This window comes from Dipodomys ordii, unplaced genomic scaffold (assembly GCF_000151885.1).
Source record: "Dipodomys ordii isolate 6190 unplaced genomic scaffold, Dord_2.0 Scaffold35, whole genome shotgun sequence".
NCBI lineage: Eukaryota > Metazoa > Chordata > Mammalia > Rodentia > Heteromyidae > Dipodomys > Dipodomys ordii.
The window spans coordinates 8,161,511-8,179,978 of NW_012267251.1; the positions used below are offsets into that span (position 1 = coordinate 8,161,511).

The 18,468-nt window shown below is 54.2% G+C and overlaps 1 protein-coding gene across 1 annotated transcript; it reads right to left on the bottom strand.

The window, feature by feature from the left end:
* Positions 1-2,048: 2,048 nt before the first annotated feature.
* Positions 2,049-15,354, bottom strand: Ptpn7 (protein tyrosine phosphatase, non-receptor type 7). Its single transcript, XM_013017264.1, is given in 11 exon segments — positions 2,049-3,378; positions 4,352-4,465; positions 6,836-6,993; positions 8,358-8,468; positions 8,753-8,890; positions 10,218-10,294; positions 13,188-13,272; positions 13,514-13,697; positions 14,058-14,167; positions 14,169-14,233; positions 15,257-15,354. Coding segments are annotated over 10 exon segments (1,083 nt in total). The 5' UTR covers positions 14,181-14,233; positions 15,257-15,354; the 3' UTR covers positions 2,049-3,284.
* Positions 15,355-18,468: the final 3,114 nt, after the last annotated feature.

Sequence of the window (18,468 nt, forward strand, 5' to 3'; positions counted from 1 at the left end):
GAGGAGGCCCGGGAGGCCCGGGCTGGCGTCGGGGCACGTGGGGAGCAGGCTCTAATTTTGTTTCCTCCCCGGGCGCGGTGCACCGCGCCCCGATCGCCGCCCAGGGTTTATCTGGTCCCAAAGGTGGGGGCGGAGGTGGGCATCTCCAGGGGGAGGAGGGCTCCCCGGCTCTCCACGGTGCCCCGGGGCGCAGGAAGGCCGGGGGGGGGGGCTGTTCCCGAACCCTCGCCGGCCGGCCTCCCTGGGTACCGCGTCCCTCGGACCACGCTTGTGGCTTGTTCTACTCCATCTTGTTTCGCTATTACAATCGACCCGGGCCGCTGGTTCAGGAAGCCTTTGTGGGCCTGAATGGACGTCGACGTTTGAGCTTGAGGTTGATGTTTGGTAGTGTGGCCCCCGCAGTGAAACATAAAAATCCTGTGGCAATGGAAAACAAATGTTGTTTTGCTGGGGGGGGGGGTTCTCTGGGAGCAGAACTAATAGTGTGTGGTGTGGGGCCTGCAAGATGTCCTCCCCTACCGGTGGCCCGGCCCATCCCCGGCTTCAGTGTAGTTGGTTGTGTCTTCAGACTAGCTTTTCACACCGAGTCTATTGTCTTAATATCATCAGCAACACTACCGGTCAATCGCAGAACCAAATAGTTGCCAAAGTGGAAGGATCAGCAATTCCTGGACCCGCTTAATGTCCTGGTTTATTAAGGACCATCTGTTTAGTCTTCACCCTTTATAAAGCCTTCTCTAGCTCCGAGGGTACTGCTATGGCCTTGGATTTGAAGGAAATGCTAATCCCCCAGAGGTAGAGCCTTGGGTAAAGGGTGAGGCCATGAGGGTGGGGCCACTTTGAATAAGATTAGTGCCCTTTTGGGGTTGGAAGTGTGTGTGGGGGGGGGGGACACAGAGCTCTGCCCTTCCCACTATACCAGGACCCAGAGAGAAGACTCCACCCACAAGCCAGAAAGTGGGCCCAGTCCAGATGGGGGAGTCTGCTGCCATGGTGACCAGGGACTTCTCCGCCATTGGAACTATGGGAAGCCAACTTCTGTTGTTTATACGCCACCTAGCATGTGATATTTTGTTATAGCAACCTTTCCAGGTTAAGGCAAGGCTAAGATAGTACCTCTGGGTCTCACTTTCTAAACTAACTGCAGCCTTCCTTGGCTTCTTGTCATTGGAAGTAAGTGCGGAAGAGAGGAGCATAGCCCAGGGGTAAAGATTTGCAGCCTGGGGGCTGGGAAGGTGGCTCAGTGGTAGAGCGCTTGCCTTGCATGCCTGAGGCCCTGGGTTCGATTCCTCAGCACCACTTAAGCAGAAAAAAAAAGCCGGAAGTGGTGCTGTGGCTCAAGTGGTAGAGCCCCAGCCTTGAGCTGAAGAGCTGAGGGACAGCGTCCAGGCCCAGAGTTCAGGCCCCACGACCAGACCCCCCCCCCCAAAAAAAAAAAGATTTGCAGCCTGCTCAGGCTCTCCAGACTTTGACTCTCTACCAATATAAATGGCTCAGAGGCCTAAGAAGAAGCTGGAAAGGAGGAGTGAGTCAGCCATCCAAGAAGTCTTTATTTTTTCCTCTTGGTTATTTCCTCAGAAGTTGGCCTCTCTGAGCTCTAGGGCTGTGCACTTGCTCCCATCTAGACTGGGTCTGAGCTCAAGGCAGGCTCAGGCACTTAACAACCCTTCCTCTTGCTCAGGTGGCACCTATGCAGCCAGCCCATCTCCCAGGCACTAGGAAGGTGGAGGTACAGGAGTTGCAGGCTGTCAGGAACGAGAGGCTCCTTGGTAAGGCCAAGCAGAAGCAGAAAGGTTTTTAACATTAGGTACGGCACTGTGTGTTCTTTCTTCTTTTCTCTCCCCAACCCCTCGCTTTTGGCTGGAGCTAGGCTTGAACTCAGGGGCTTGTGCTCTCCTTTGGCCTCTTTGCTCAAGGCTGGTACTCTGCCATTTGATCCCCAGCTCCACTTCTGGCTTTTTGCTGGATAATTGGAAATAAAAGAAGAGTCTCTGGGATTTATCTGCCCCATCTGGCTTTGAATTGGGATCTTCAGATCTCAACCTCTTGAGTAGTTAGGGTTACAGGAGTGAGCCACCTGTGCCTGGCCGGTACTTCATGTTCTTCGGAGAGATGACAGGAAGAGGGAGGCCAGCTGCTTTTGCAGTTTCCACTGGGAGCTGCTGAGGCTCAGGGTTAGCAGGAATGGCACGTGTGGCCCCAGAGGCAGCCTGCTTTGAGACAGGGCGGGGGGGGGGGGGGGGGGGGGGGCTGGGGGGCTCAGGGTCTGGCTGTCTTCCTGGGGTGTTAGGTCAGTCCTGAGATGGATCTAAGGCTCCCTGGGAATTGATACGGAGATGGAGGAGGGGGTGCTGGTTCTCTGAGACGGTGTGAGGACTGCAGTTCAGTCTGAGCAGTTGGATTGTCTTCATGGAGTCGTCAGAACCCAGACTTTCTGGAAGGAGCCAGGCTGTCCAGGTGTGTTGTGCAGATGCAGGGCAAGGGGGTGGGGAAGACTTTCTGAAAACCAGATGCGAGGGCATGGGGGGGGGAGCTCTTTTTCTCTTCTGCTCTCCCCGGGAGCACTTTTTGGGTACCCATGCTATTTCCTGGGCTCATGGAAGCAAAGCAGAGCACACTGGCGCTCCCTGGAGAGCAGCCGGGCTGGGGTGGGGGTGGGGGCAGGGACTTTAGGGAAGCAGGAAAGCCCTTCCAGGCCCCCAAATGGCCTTCACACTTCCTTCCTCCAGAGATTTCAGCCTCCAGGCCTGGTTGTATGTATCTGTAATCTTCCTAGGAAGTATGTATGGAAGCAGAGCCACTCCGGTGCTTGCTCCCTTTGGGGGATCACCCAGCACTCCCAGAAGCATGGAGCAGAGCAGTGCTAGGATGTGGAGAGGCTGGTGGAGGTCACACCGACTTTCCCCAGCTGTGGCATCTGGCCTGCACCCAGCCAAGCTCTGGGCCCAGGGGCAACACCTGGCTTCCATTCCCGCAGCCAAGCACTTACTGTCCGTGCACAGACCTGCGCCTCAGCCTGGCCCATGGGCCTGCTCCTATCTACCGGGACACAGGATGCTCCAGTTCCCCTGCCATCCATCTGGAGCCACAGAGGAGGCCGAGGAATGGTGGAGGTAAAGATTGGGGGGGAGGGGGGCTTGCCCCTTGTCCCTTTGGAGGCAGCTTCCCAGGACTGTAAGTCCTTGCTAGTGAAACACCCATGCAGTGGTGCACACAGCCCATTCCCCCAGACCCCCATCCCAGATGAGGGGAGGGTGGCTCCTGGGCCTGTGCAGGAGCAAGGGTCAGGGTTTGGGCTCCTGGGGAAGCTGGGATGCATACAGGGCCAAGGTGTGGTGCAGGAACTGGTACTGCTCCGCCGTTTGGATCATTCCTCCCCTGCAAGGAGAAGCACTGGCTGTGACCTTGGGTAAGTCAGGGAAGGTCAGGCACCTGCTGATGGCCATGCAGACTTCCTCAGCCTCCTACTGAGGAAGTGCTGGCCTTCTCCTCTCCAGACACTCACTCCTTTTCACCTTCTACTCCTTTGCTGCCCCTTGGTTCTCCCTGCAGGAGGCCCCGCCCCATCCCTTCCTCTAGGCTGTTTCTCACGGGGAGGCGCAACATGGTCTCTCCTCAGCTTGGGCCAAAAGGGTTCTCAAGCCTCAAGTTTTTATTTTCTCAATAATCCTTTTTGGTGAGGAGGGCAAGGGGAATAGTGGATCTTGAACTCAGGGCCAGGGTCCTATCCCTTAGCTTTTTCCACTCAAAGCTGGTGCTGTACCACTTGGGCCATGCCTTTATTTCTGTCTTTTTGGTGGCTAATTGGAGAGAAGAGTCTCAAAGACTTTCCTGCTGAGCTGGTGTTGAACTTGGATCCTCAGATCTCAGCCTCCTGAGTATCGAGGATTAGAGGTGTGAGCCACCGATACCCAACTTCTTGTCAATAATCTTAAAAGTAAAAATAATAACCCTGCACATTTCTATAATTGTGCTCATTTTTCAAACTACTTTTGTATAAGTTCACACATTCCTTCCAACAGCTCGCTAGGGAAGAAAAAAAAATCTCTCTTCATAAAGGAACGAGGGCTAAAGAAATACTCATTATGTAGCCCAAGCTGCCTTCCAACCTGGGATCCTTCTGCCTCAGCCTTTTCAGCACTGGGATTACAGATGTCTTCTGAGTAGGGAATTTGGAAAATAGATGGGAAGTTCAGGGTAAGTCTGGTGTATTTAATTCCAGGTCCCAAGGTAAAACTCCAGATACTCTCTTCTGGGTATTAGTTACCAGTAAAGTACAAAGGTTGTGAGGCCGAAGGGTCCCTCCCTTTCATGGGGTGTCTGAGTGGCAGGCCCTGTGGAGTGGACCCACCTGTCCAGGCGCAGTTGGCACACGATGCCCAGAATGTCCACTTCCCCTCGGGCCTTCAGCTGTTGGCAGCCAATGCGAATGGCGATGAAGCAGCCCGTCCGACCAATCCCTGCACTGGATACAGCCAGAGAGAAGACAGGGCTGTCACAGGAAACCAGGGACTGGGGAGGCAGGGGATCAGGGAACGTGGGCACCGGGCCCCAGGGAAATAAAGGGGATTTGAGGGGCTTCACTTGTGCAGAGTGCTGGGCTGGGTAGCATGGATTCTAATGTCCCGCACCAGTCCTGCTGGGCGCATAGGATAGCTGGCTCTCACTAGTCTTACTCTAGGCCCAGTCCCGGTCACTGTCTAGTTTCTGTGGACATTCAGTCTTCAGTTTTCTTTTTGCTTGTCAATCATGGGGCTTGAACTCAGGGCCTGGGTGCTGTCCCTGAGCTTTTGCACTCAAGCTAGTGCTTTACCACTTGGAGCCACAGTGCCATTTCCAGCTTTCTGGGGGTTGTTTGGAGATGAGTCTCACTGACTTTCCTGCCCAGGCTGGCTTCCAACTGTGATCCTCAGGTCTCAGTCTCTTGGTAGCTAAGATTACGGGCATGAGCCACCAGCACCTGGCTTACAATTGTGTCTGATTTTTTAAAAAAATCTTTTCTTTTTTGGTACTGGGGATTGAACCCAGGATGTTGCACTTGCTAGGTAAATGCTTTGCCCCTGAGCTACATCCCAGCCCAGACTTTCAGTTTTCTGAGACAGGGTTTCACTATATAACCCAGGCTGGTCTTCAACTTGAGATCCTCCTATCTCAGCTTCCCGATTAAATGGCCAGGATTACAGGCATATACTCCTATGCTTACTTTGGTAGATATTTTGATGATCTCTCTTTTTCTGAACAGTCTACAACAATTTCCAGATCCCTGGAGTCCTCCTTATAGACTCTGACTTCCTCTACCGGTACAGCCTCTGCTTCCCACTTCCAACACTGTCCCATGAGCCTCTTCTCTCTGCTCTGTCTTATTTCCTCCCTTCCTCTCCCTCTCTTTCCCTCTCTCCCTCTCTCTCTTTCTCCCTCCCTCTCTCCCTCTCCCTTTCTCTCTCTTTCTCTCTCCCCCTCTCTCCCTCTCCCTTCCCTCCCCTCTGTCCTTCCTCTTCTGTTTCTTTATTTGAAACCCTCCCCTGTTTGGCAAACCTTATTAAGTGAATAACAGAAGCCATATATTCAAGTATCACCCTCTCCTTGTACTTTTGGACTTCTTGTTCTGGTTTACTGAGGTTGCTCCCAAGTGGTCTCCTTGTCCTTTGCGCCCCTCCTTATTTTTACTCCATTTTTACTTTAACCCAAGCATTCTGTTTTGTTTTGTGTTTTTTTGTGGGGCTTGAACTTGGGGTCTGGGCTCTGTCCCTGAGCTCTTTCGCTTAAGACTAGCACCCTACCACTTGGAGCCACAGCTCCACTACCAGTTTTCTGGCAGTTAATTGGAGATGAGAGTCTCATGGACTTTTCTACTTGGGCTGGCTTTGAACCATGATCCTCAGATCTTAGCCACCTGAGTAGCTAGGTTTACAGGCATGAGCCATGGTGCCCAGCCAAAGCATTCTTTTAAAATGGTAAATCTGGGCCCCTGGGTTTTGTCCCCAGCAGATAGCATAAAATAAAAGTTTTATTTTATTATTATTATTTTTGTCAGTCATGGCGCTTTACTCAGGACCTGGGCGCTGTCCCTAAGCAATTTTTGCTTAGCACACTACCACTTTGAGCCACAGCGCCACTTCTGCTTTTCTGGTGGTTTAAATGAAGATAAGAGTCCCATGGGCTGGCTTTGACCCGCGATCCTCAATGCTCAGCTTCCGGAGTAGCTAGGATTACAGGCGTGAGCCACTAGTATCTGTCTAAAACAAAAGTTTTAAATTGCGAATTCAAGATCTTAGCCTCCAAGGCCTTCTTCCTGCAGCCTTCCCTCCCCTTCCGTCATGCCCAGGCTCTCTAACCTGACTCCTCCTGCTTTTCTCCTTCCCTCTTTCCTTTACCTCCTTCCCTCCTTCCTTTACCTCCTTCCCTCCTTCACCTCCCTTTTCTCTTTCTCCCTTTCCCCTCCTTTCTTTCCTCAGTTTCTTCCTGCATTCTCTTTTGGTGCTACTAGGCAGGTGTCCTACCATTTGAGCCATGTTCCTAACTCTTTTTTCTGTAGTTCTTTTTCAGCTAGAGTCCCCTGCTTTTGTCTAGGGCTGACGTCAAACCATGATCCTCCTGTAGCTAGAATTACAGTCATGAGCCACTGGCAAGGCACTAGCCTAACAAGTGTGAGGCCCTGAGTTCAAACCCCAGGATTGACAAAGGGAACACTTGCTGAATGATCTAGAAATTCCTGGAACTGGTCTGACTTAGCGCCTCTGGTCCCTCCGCCCGCCCCCCCCCAAGACACCCAGTGGAAGGGAAGGGGAGAGCATAGGACCCAGGCTGTGGTCCAGGGCCAAGGGAGGGTTTGCACCTGCAGTGGACCACAATGGGCCCAGCGCTGGCTGCGGACTCTGGGTCTTCCTCCACCTCGGCCACCAGGCGCAGCAGGGGCCCCGCTGATTCTGGGGTCTGGTGGTCAGGCCAGGCTGAGAAGAGGATGTGCTTCACTGGCCGCTGTTCCTCCTGGTGCTGGAATGGAGTCAGGAGATCAAGGTCCAGGTGGGGGTGCTGCCCACCTTCCCTGGCACCCAAGCTGGGGGGAGGTCCGCAGTCACCTTGTGGGGGAGTCTGAGAATAGCCAAGGGGACTCCCCACTCCAAACTCCCAGGATCCTGGGAAGGGGTGAGACCCAAGTTCAAGGCTTGGTTCTAACTAGCACGTCTTCATGCAAGTACTTTAAAATGAGCACAGTGACATCTCATGGGTTCTGTTTTCCAGGGTGCTTGGGAAATAGTGAATTGACAGAGAAAGGCTTGGAGATCTACAAAACCATACGCAACCAGCCAGGCCGGCAGTCAGTGACACTGACAGAAAGCAGTTTCGCCTTTCTTCCTCTCTCCCTCCCTCCCTTCCTCCTCCTCCTTTCTGTTTTTGTTTTTGGTGCTGGTCCTGGAGCTTGAACTCAGGGCCTGGGCACTGTTACTGAGGTTCTTTTGCTCAAGGCTAGGGCTCGACCACTTGAGTCACAGCTCCATTTTCAGCTTTTTTTGTGGTTAATTGGATAGAGAAAAGAGTGTCATGGACTTTACTGCCCAGGTTGGCTTTGAACCATCATCCTAAAATCTCAGCCTCCTGAGTAGCTAGGAGTATAAGCATGGGCCACCATGCCTGACTGTTTTTGTTTTTGTTTTTTTCCCCTTTCATTATTTTTGAGACAGGCTCTTGCTTTGTTGTCCAGGTGGTTCTCAAACTCTATTTTCCTGCTTTAACCTGCTGAGTGTTGGGGTTACAGGCATATGCCATCACACCCAGCTAGAAAACATTTTTTTTTTTGGGTCCGGTCTTGGGGCCTGAACTCTGGGCCTGGGCGCTGTCCCTCAGCTCTTCAGCTCAAGGCTAGTGCTCTATCACTTGAGCCACAGTGCCACTTCTGGCTTTTTTTTTGCTTCTTTTTGCTTATGTGGTGCTGAGGAATCGAACCCAGGGCCTCAGGCATGCAAGGCAAGTGCTCTACCACTGAGCCACCTTCCCAGCCCTAGAAAGCATTTTTGAAGCCCCTTCATATGTGTTAACTAAACACTTCTTTTGACCTCCTTTCAGTCCTTCAGTGCATTCCTGCCTCCCTCCTCCCCAGGCCAGCACCTAGCACATTTGGCTGAGTGCCTGAGGCTCTGACCTCTTAAGACTAGAGGCTTCCTAAGGTGTCCACAACTGTAATTCTAGCTACTGGGGAGGCAGAGACTGGGAGGATTGTTATTTGAGGCCATCCCAGGCCAAAACAACTTAGTGAGCCCCTATCTCAAAGGACAAGTAACCCAAATGTCTCTTTATCTGAGTTCTCAAGGTGGCCTGGTGGGGAGGGGGGAGTGGGGGAGGGAGGAGGGGGGTAGTACCTGGATGACCAGCTGCCGCACAGTGTACTCTGGGTGCTCGTTCAGGTCTTGGATGCGAATCTGAAAGGGTCCATAGTTTTCCTCTTGTGTGGGCCAATAGTGGACACATTTCTAGGAGGGAGGGAGGGAGGGAGCTGGGAGTCAGGAGGGGGAAGGTCTATCAGCTAGAGCAGGGCTGGGCAGCAGAGAGGGGTCTGATAACCCCCACCCCCATGATCTGCCCCACAGAACGCCTGGCTTGGTGCTCTCTCTCCCCCCTCCATAGTTTTGGCCCCGGGGAGCTGCCCTGGCGCAGACATGGGGGGCCTTGCTGACAGGTGTGGGCTGGGGCGGCCTCAGGGTGGGAGGGGCCCAGCCCTCTCTGGGGTCACGAGGGCAGTGGCTCCCTCACCTACCTCTTTGCCCTCACAGAGCTGAGTGAGCATGACGATGAGCCGCACTTCTTCCTGCCACACCATCTCCCAGAAGTCCGCCACAGTGTTGGGCATCGGGCCCTGCGTGGCGATGTAGGCCTTTTCCTGCCCATCATAGCCCTGGGGAGGGACGCGGGGGAGAGACCAGGAGCAGGTGAGAGGGGACTGCTGTCAGCAAACACGCACACCTGGCACCACACACGCACAACCGCACGCACTAGCCCGGAAGCCACGGGGTGGGAAGGAGGCGGGCTCTGCGGTGGGGAGCATCTGAGTTCAGATCCCTGTTCTGCTGGTCTATGATCAGCACATTACCCCATCTCTGATGGTCTCAGTGTTCCACTTTGGGGACTGGGCATAATAATATCTACCCTGCAGGGGAGTAGTTCGTGTAGGTTAAATTCAATACAATAGGGTGAGAGTCCAGTACAAATCAGGTGTTCCCTTCCTTCCTGGCTGTTTCAGTACAAAATACCCAAACAATATTCATTATAAATGATTTTTTTTTTGGTCATGTGGCTTAAACTCAGGGCCTGGGCACTGTCCCAAAGCTTTTTGCTCACAGCTAGCATTCTACCACTTTGAGCTACAGCACCACTTCTGGTGTTTCTGGTGGTTATTTGGAGATGAGTCTCATGGACTCTCCTGCCTGGTCTGGCTTTGAATCATGATTCTCAGATCTCAGCCTCCTGCATAATTAGGATCACAGGCCTCCAGCACCTGGCCTCAGAATAATTTTTTAATGCATTACAGTTAATATTTAGCAGCAAAATCTCTCTCTCCTTTATCCATCTCTTTTCCTTTCAGGAGCTTCAGCTTCTTGGTAGTATGCAACCTGATGTTTGTCTAGGTCCCACAGGCAAGCAAGCAGAAGACCACAATTCTTTCCCCTGGCTAGGAGCTTTTCTCTGTCCACCAGACTGCTGTTGTTTCCACCTTGGTCACTAGAGGGCACTGCTGTTCCATCTACCTAGGGCTAGTATAGGGGAGAAGTTGGGGTAGAGTCCACTTGTCTTATTAGCTGGACATTAATCAAACCACCTTCACAAAGGAGAGGGTGTATAGGGGAATATGAGCGAGAAAGAGAGAGAGAGAGCATTTATGCTTGCTTCTCCTATGTAGATCTCAGGACTGATTAACAGCTTGGTTCAGCCATACCAATTGTTTGCCAAGTCTGGAGGGCTGGCATGGGTCGCGTGCTAAGGAGATGTGGTAGTCTCTTCCTTTCAAGAATGTCTAACATCTGCTTTCTTTTCTAGGTTGGTCCCTTGGGGTCTACTCAGCATCCCTCCTGGCTTGGCAGGGCTATAGATGCAAGCAGCCAAAGCAGAGGAAACCAGGACACCTGAACCACCTGCCACAGCTGGAAGACAGCATCTGACACCTTCAAACGACCCCCTCCCCTGCCGCCTCTCCCCTCCCCCGCTGCTGCAGCCAAACCACTCACCCGGATGTAGTTGGCATTGATATAGTCTCCGTCCTCCTGGCTCTGTGCCCGGCCAAGACAGACACGGCTCTGGGGGTCTAGGAAGTAAAGATCCGTGGAGGTCAGAGTGTGACCAACACACACAGACTTTAAATGGGCTCAATGGAGAAAGCATTAAAGTATTTTGTATGTAGATAATAGGGAGACCTAGAATGTTTTTGAGCAAGGGAGAGACATCATCAAAGTAGTCTCTTGGGAAGGTGAACTGGGTGATGTTGTGTAGCCCTAGGTGCCGCAGGGCCAGACTGGAAGTTACTATAACATTGTGTCTTGAGATCAATACAGAACATGATTGTACCAATAGGAATGGAGAAAGAAAGGTTATAGAGGAATAGCTTTGTGTGTGTTTGTGTGTGTGTGTGTGTGTGTGCGCGCGCGCACGCTCACGCTGGTCCTGGGGCTTGAACTCAGGGACTGGGCACTATCCTTGAGATTTTTTGTTGTTGTTGTTGTTCAAGACTAGCATTCTACCACTAGAGCCACAGCTCCACCTCCAGATTTTTTGGTAGTTAATTGGAAATAAGAGTTTCATAGACTTTCTTGCCTAGGCTAGCTTCAGCCTCCTGAATAGCTAGGATTACAGGTGTGAGCCATCAGTGCCCTGCTCATTTTTCTTTCTTGTTTTCTTTTTTATGCTGGCACTGGGGCTTGAACTCAGGGCCTTATATGTGCTCTTACTTGGCTTATGCTGCCCAAAGCTGGTCCTCTACCACTTGAGCCACACCTCCATTTCTATCTTTTTGCTGGTTAGTTAGAGATAAGAGTCTCTTGAATTTGTCTGGGCTGGCTATGAATAATAATCCTCAGATCTCAGTCCCTTGAGTAGCTAGGATTATAGGATTACAGGCATAAGCCACTGGTGCCCAGCTTTGAAGTCCTTCCTTCCTTCCGTCCTTCCTTCCATCCATCCTTCCTTCCTTCCTTCCTTCTTTCTTCCTTCCCTCCCTCCCTCCCTCCCTTCTTTCGTTCGTTCGTTCCTTCCTTCCTTCTTTCCCTCTTTTTATTGCCTCCCTCCTCCCCCTCCTTCTCTCTCTCCCTTCTCTCTCTCTCTCTCTGTCTTTCTCCCTCTCTCCTCTCTTCTTTTTCCCCTCCCCTCCCCTCCCTTCCCCTCTTCCCCAGTGCTGAGGCTTGAACTTAGGGCCTGGGTACCGTCCCTTAGTGATTTTTGCTCAAAGTTGGTGCTTTACCATTTGAGCCACAGCTCTACTTACAACTTTTTTTTCTTGTTATTTGGAGATAAGAGTCTCACAGACTTTCCTGTGCAGACTGGCTTCTTCCTGAGTAGCTAGGATTACAGGTAAGTGAGCCACCACTGCCTGCTGGGAAGAGCTTATCTCTGAAGGTGGACACAGTGATGGAGTGAGTGGCACTCGAGTTCACGCAGCGCCCCCCACCCCGCTGTGAGAGGCAGGGGTTTCCCAAAATCAAACCCTAAAAAAGGAGAAGGAACTGGCTTGTGAGGCTAGAAGAGTCTTTTTCTTTGGTCGGCTGTGGGGCTTGAACTCAGGGCCTGGGCACTGTCCCTTAGCTCTTCAGCTCAAGGCCAGCACTCTACCACTTTGAGCCACAGTGCCACTGCTGGTCTCACGGACTTCCCTGCCCAGGCTGACTTTGAACCGAGATCCTCAGATCTCACCCTTTTGAGTAGCTAGGATTACAAGTGAGCCACCAGTGCCTGGCTTAAGAGGTGAGTCTTGCTGTGGAAAATGAACTGTGCAACCTGTGAGCAGGGACAGGAGGGGAAAACTGGGAGAAATATACATATTTCCTAAATTGTGAAATGATAACCCCTCTGTACAACACCTTAATAATAACAATGAAATTGTACTTAAAAATGAATAAGAGGGAAGGAGTGACATTTTCCAAAAAGAAATGTACTCTTTACCTGACTTATGTAACTGTGACCCCTCTGTACCTCTCCTTTATAATAACAATTAAATAAGTAAGCCAGGTACTAGTGGCTTATGCCTGTCATCCTAGCTACTCAGGAGGCTGAGATCTGAGGATCGTGGTTCAGAGCTAACCCTGGGCAGGAAAGCCATACTCTTATCTCCAAAGAACTGCCAGAAAACCGGAAGTGGCACTGTGGCTCAAGTGGTAGAGTGCTCGCCTTGAGCTGAAGAGCTCAGGGACAGTGCCCAGGCCCAAAGTTCAAGCCCCATGGCTAACCAAAAAAAAAGAAAGAAAGAAAAACGTAAGTAAGTAAATAATAGAATCAGGCCAAGGCCAAGGGTTAATCAAACCCATAATGCCTGGGGTCACCAGGGCAGGTGGAGGCAGGGAGCTGGGTGAGGCAGGGCCTCTGTGCTCTGCTCAGGGCTGGGAGGACAGGCTGGTCTGTGGGGATATGGGCAGGGCAGCGAGGCTCTGGGGACCTCACGCTTGCCTCTGAACAGTAGGAGGTGCTAGTCCTGTCACCCTGTCACCCGCTGGGCGCAGCCCAGCATCTGATCCAGCCCATCCATCACTGCTAACTTGTCAAGGCCCGGCCTCTCTGTGGCTTTCTCTGAGCCCTCGGGAGCCATCTGATGCACCTCTTCCTCTGCAGGCCTTGGCTGGGTGCTTCCCACATGGGAGGAAGATGAGGAACTGTTTGTGCCACAAGCTGTGTGACCTCGGGTAAGTGACACAACTCTTCTGTGCTTCTATTTTCTCACTTGTAGGAGAATAATAATACCATAGCACCCACTTCCTCAGGACACTGGGATACAGAGCAGCGTGTAGCCCACAGTAAGTATCTCTAAATATCTCATCGCCACCGCTCTGATGGTAGTCACAACCAACCAGGGTGCGGCACTAGTATTTTTCTGCTGAAAGACAGTGGCCCAAGCGCTGTGGTCTCTCCTGGGTGGAATCTGTGCATTTTGCCTTCTGAAGCGCCCTTCTCTAGACACAGTACCCAGCTCCTCGGTTCCCTCCTGCAGCCCTTACTTGGCAAGATGGTCTTGTATCGGTCCTTGGAGGCATGGCCAGGGATGTCCAGGTCTTCGGAGCTCACGAAGTTTGAGGGGATCTTCTGGCAGGGGGAGACATGAGTGAGCAGCTGGCAGCCTCCCACAGTGTCCTTTAATCCCCTTGTACACGTTTCTCATAGGCCTGGGTCGGGAGACAGCGGGAGAGGAAGGCCGGTCCTGTGCAGCCCCGGGGACTGATGGAGGAGCCCCCCCTCACCCCATCTTTGGTGTCTGTGCTGGAACAGGGCCGCTGTCTCTGACGCAGAAGGGCAGAGTGGTCCAGAGGAGACCCCAAGTTCTTACCAAGAATTCCTCCTCCAGCTGTTTGGGGCTGGGAGGCTGATGCTGCAGGGCCCAGCTGGTGAGGGGGTGTCCAGCTGTGCGCAGGAAGTGCAGAGTGACCTCTCGGGGCGTGTTCACTGAGCAGATGGGCTCTACAGTACCCAGAGACCGCACATCCAACACCAGAGCCACACTGGAGCCCCGCCTGCAGACACAGCCCCGTGAGCCCAATTGTATTGCGTTTCTTTTTTCCCACAAGCCGTGCCCTGGCTGTCTAGAACCCAGAGCACCCCTGTGTGCTAGGACAGGACAGTCTGGTATCCTGCTGGCCTTCTAGCTGCCCATATCTTCCCAGACCCGAGTGAGGGCTGAGGCTCAGACCCACAATCAGCACCAAGAAGGCCCCTGGCCTCACTCCTTACTGGGAGACTTAGAGTGGACACAAAACAGAGTGCTCCTGGACATGCAAATGACATGCAAATGGATCGATTTCCTTTTCAGACTGGGCTCACCTGCCCAAGCTGCAGGGGTGAATGGAAGGAGGGGTGGAGCTGGAGGATCTCACCTCTCCTGCAGCCGCACATGCTTCTTGGCTGGTGCTTTGGGAGGGGGAGGCTGGGTCATGGCTGCCCCCAAAGTCAAGGTGGGTGGTTGTGCTCTGGAGCGGCCCCCCGCAGGCCTGGACCATGCTGGGGTAGGGTACTGGGCCCAGCAGACACTCACTCAGCCATGAGGTTCCCCCTGAAAGACAAAGCTCCAGAAAGCTGCTGGCTTCTGGCCTGCATGGTTGGTCAGAAGGAGGTTCCCAAGCTCAGGTTTTTACTGGGGTGTCCCTTGTTCCCCAGGAAGTGGCCTCATTCTCACCCTGAAAAGGGCCAGAGCTCTTTGCTGAGACCCAGGGCGGAGGCCAGTCTGGGGTTAGAGCTGGGGCAAGACATGGAAGAGTGAGTTGCACAGGAAGATTGAAATGAGTCCAGGAGGAAGAGAGACAGTGGGGGGGGGGGAACCAAGAACTCAGGAGTGTAAGCTGGGGTCCAGGAGAGAAGGCAAGGGAGGAACGGGGTCTATGTGGACAGGGCGCTCCCAGAACAACCTCTGAGTGGACCAGCGGGCCTTCTCCCCAATGAGAAACTGAGGCCTTGGGAGTATTGAACCCATGGGAGGGGTCTCCCCCACCCCCAGCATATTCTACACTGCTGGTCTCCAAATGAGGGGGGCGATTCATTCCAAGATCACCTCTGGTTTGGGGGGGTCTCTGTCCAGAGAGGTGGACTGGGGGTGTTTCCTTCCTCCCGCTGCCCATCCCCCGTCTCCCGCCTCAGTAACCGGCACAGGAAATGGCCTCACCAAACCCTTGAGCGGCAGTGCATGGGGTGGCGACGGCTGGGAGGGCCAGAGGGGGCCATGTCCCCGGGGGCAGGCCTCAGCTCCCAGAGCCGAGTCACCGAGCCCACGAGGACGGAGGTGGGGGGGGGCAGCGTGGCCCACGCAGATGTGCGGGGCGAGGAGGGGCTCTGCCACAGGAAGGGCTATCTCGCCTCCGCTCTCCTTGCCTTCCATGTGCCTTCTCTGCCCTCTAGCCCCTGGGATGCCAGGTGGGCCAGTCCCCATGCCCCAGCCAGACACGCACAGTGCCCCCCCACCCCCCATCTCACCCTCTCAACACCTGTCCTTAGAGCCACCCTCCCGTCTCCCAGAGCCCACTCTCCTCCCCTCCACCACCCTCAGAGCCACCGAACTCCTGTGCCCACTGCAGGTACTTACTGGAGCAGCTGTGCCCTCCCCAGGCTGTCTCTTGCCAACTGTCTGTCTGTCCGTCTGTCTTGGAGGGTGAGAAGGCTTCAGGAAGCCAGCTTCCTCCCTCCGCCCCTCCTGCCTTCCACCCACGCACACCACCCCGTCTCGCTGCCCTTCTGCGCCTGCCTCGGCTGCCACCAGGGGTGGCTACCTCCTTTTGTGCCCCCTAGGGGCAGGCTGGTGATGCCTTGGTACCCTTGCCAGCTGCCAAAGCCCAGGAATGGGCAAGGTCCTTCTCTGATCATTTCAGCCCCCCCCCCCAGCTCCCAGATAATTCTTCTCTCCTGCCATGTTTCTGCTGGGGGGGGCACCATGTCCCGCTGTGCTTACTGGCTAGACCGAGCTCAGCTGACCCCCAGTTCCATGCTGAGCCCCTCAAGTGGCTCCTACTTACCCTGACCTCAGCCAGAGGCTTCTTCCCCCTACTCTGCTGTGTCCCAGAGCTCTCTGCCTGGAAGCTCTTGCTGCTTTGAGCCTTGGAAATTCAAGGTCAAGGACAGGCACTGCACAGATGGGCCACAGACATGGGGCAGGCGAAGGAAAGTAGGAATCTTTGTTCCCTGTATGGAAAGGCCAGGGGCTAAGCAGGAATGGGCCCCTGCAGAGCCCGAGCCCCCCTCCAGCTCTCAGCTGTTTGGGCCTGGGCCTGGGCCAGCCACCCGAGAAGAGAAGAAGCAGAACTGACCTAGAGGAGGGTCTGAGGACCTTCTGGGGTTCCCCATCCCCCCTGGGCTTCCTCCTAGAGCCCTGCATCTCCTCAGAGGACTTACAGGTAGTTGACAAGGCTCCGGCCCTCACCCCAAGGGACTCCTGTGTCCTCTTCACTGCTGGGCTGTGTGGATGCTCAGAGCCTAGCAAATGGCCCCCCAAATCTAAGACTCCATGGCCTCCCCCATTCCTGTTTGACTTTGGCAGGCCCCTTGCTGGCCCGCAGCTCAGCTGGGTCACAGCTCATGCTGGCTGCACACCTCCATGCACCCTGTAACATTTCAAACACCCTTCCCGGCCGCAAGGTGCGCTCTGCACCCTCCGTCTTCCTCCCACTTCTCCGATTCAACTGTCAGATGGTGACAGCAAGAATAAAAAGATGTGCCGGAGGCACAGGAGTTGGGCACACTGGGGTGGGGGGTGTGTGTGGGGAGGAGGCTGGCCTTCTTCCGGCCCATGGGGGAGGAGGGTGGAGGTGGTGACCCAAGCTGACCCTGAAAGGTCAGAGGCCTCTCAGCCCTGTTCTCTGCAGTCTGTGTTCCCCTGGGGAGCGGGTGGGTGGGGGTCCTCGAGCAGGGAAGTGGCTGGCTCCCATGCCAGGATGCTCCTGGGAATCCCTGGTATACTTGTGGGCCATGATTGGACGCTAGGCTCTGCCTTGGTTTCCCTCACTGGGTCAGGCAGAGAGAGCGAAGGCCCTGGGATAAAGGGACAAGGAGGGGAGTGGGAAGAGGGCCACTCCCCTGGGCAGCTGTTGGATATGGTCAAGAACAGGAAGCGAGGATAACCACAGGGGTGGGGAGAAGGAAGTGGGCACAGCCGTCCCCCACTCGCCTGCCCAGTGCCCCCAGCTTTCCATACTCTGAACCCACTATCTGTGAGCACTTCCCTCCCTCCTCCACCCCCCTCCCCGCTGCTCCTCAGTGGGGACCCAGCAGTGGTTCGAGCAGTTAGATGCTGAGATCTTGGGTGGAGCCAAGGGATGGGGAAAGGAATGGGGGGCAGGAGTGGGGGTAATGTTGGAATCAAGCAAGACGCAAGACAGTTCACTTCGGGTGGAAGGAGAGCTGCTTCTGCCTCTTGCCCACCCCCTCTCCCCTTTCTGCCTAGAAATGCTTGGACCTCCGTGCAGGCAAATGGCCAGAGCCTTCACCACAAGCCTCAGATGGGACAAGACACGTGTTCTTGCCCGACACTGCGTGTCCCCAGGCTGGCTTGGGACTCTGCCTGCTGCTCCCTGATTTCTCTGGAGAAGGCTCTGCCCCATCCTGGAAGCCAAGAGCCTCTGGGAAAGCGCCCCCCCCCCCGCCCATGCTGGATCATCCATCGTCCCAGACCTGGGGCAGGACCACACCAGAAGCTCCCAGACTTCCATCACTCAATTGATGACTTGTCTTCCTGGGTTATGATTTCCAAGATGGGCATCAGTGGTACATGCCTCTAATCCGAACTACTCGAGAGGCTGAGACCTGACAATCACAGTTCGAAGTCAGCTTGGGCAGGAAAGGCTGTGAGACTCTTATCTCTACTAATGAACCACCAAAAACCTGGAAGTAGAGCTGTGGCTCAAGTGGTAGAGCAGTAGCCTTGAACAACAAAGCTTAAGGACAGTGCTTAGGCCCTGAGTTCAAGCCCCAATAGAACACACACACACACACACACACACACACACACACCCCTACACCTTGGCCCAACACACACACACACACACACACCCCTACACCTTGGCCCAACATACACACACACACACACATATACACATACCCCTACACCTTGGCCCAACACACACACACACACCCCTACACCTTGGCCAGTGCAAGCTAGCTTCTTCCCAACTTCTATCACCAGGCTTGTCCCTGGCCATGTGGGGGAGACAGAGTTCATGAGAGGAGGAGGTGGCGGCATAAGGATACCAAAGCAGATGTGCTTGAACAGGGCAGAAAAGTTCTGGGAGGCCAAAGGGTGGTGGGCTTGGGGTGGCCAGCAAAGGAGGCACAGGGCATGTTCCAGGCTGTCCCTCTGTGCCAGGCATCCTGGGTGCCACCCCCACCCTGACCCACTTTCCCTCTTGTTACCTCTTATTTTCTGGCTGCTGGAGGGACTTACCCAAACCCTTCACCCCAGGCTGAGGAGGTGAGTGACCCAGGCCAGCATAGCCTGGGCAGGGCTGGGGGAAGCCAGGGGGCCAGTCAGTCACCTGATCAGGAACTCCAGGAAAGAGCCTGGTGTTGTTGGCCTGTCACTGGAACACAGAACCCTGGTGGACGGTGTGTAAGGTAAGGCAGCAAAACGGACAGCTGTTCCCACTGTGGCCCTCTCTTCCACACACACTCAGGCCTCTGTCCATACAGGCAGGTGCAGCCTGATGTCCCTGACTGCTCACAGGTACACACACACACACACACACACACACACACACACACACCCCTCTCTCACTAGCCTCTGGATGTCTTCACACACACACACACACA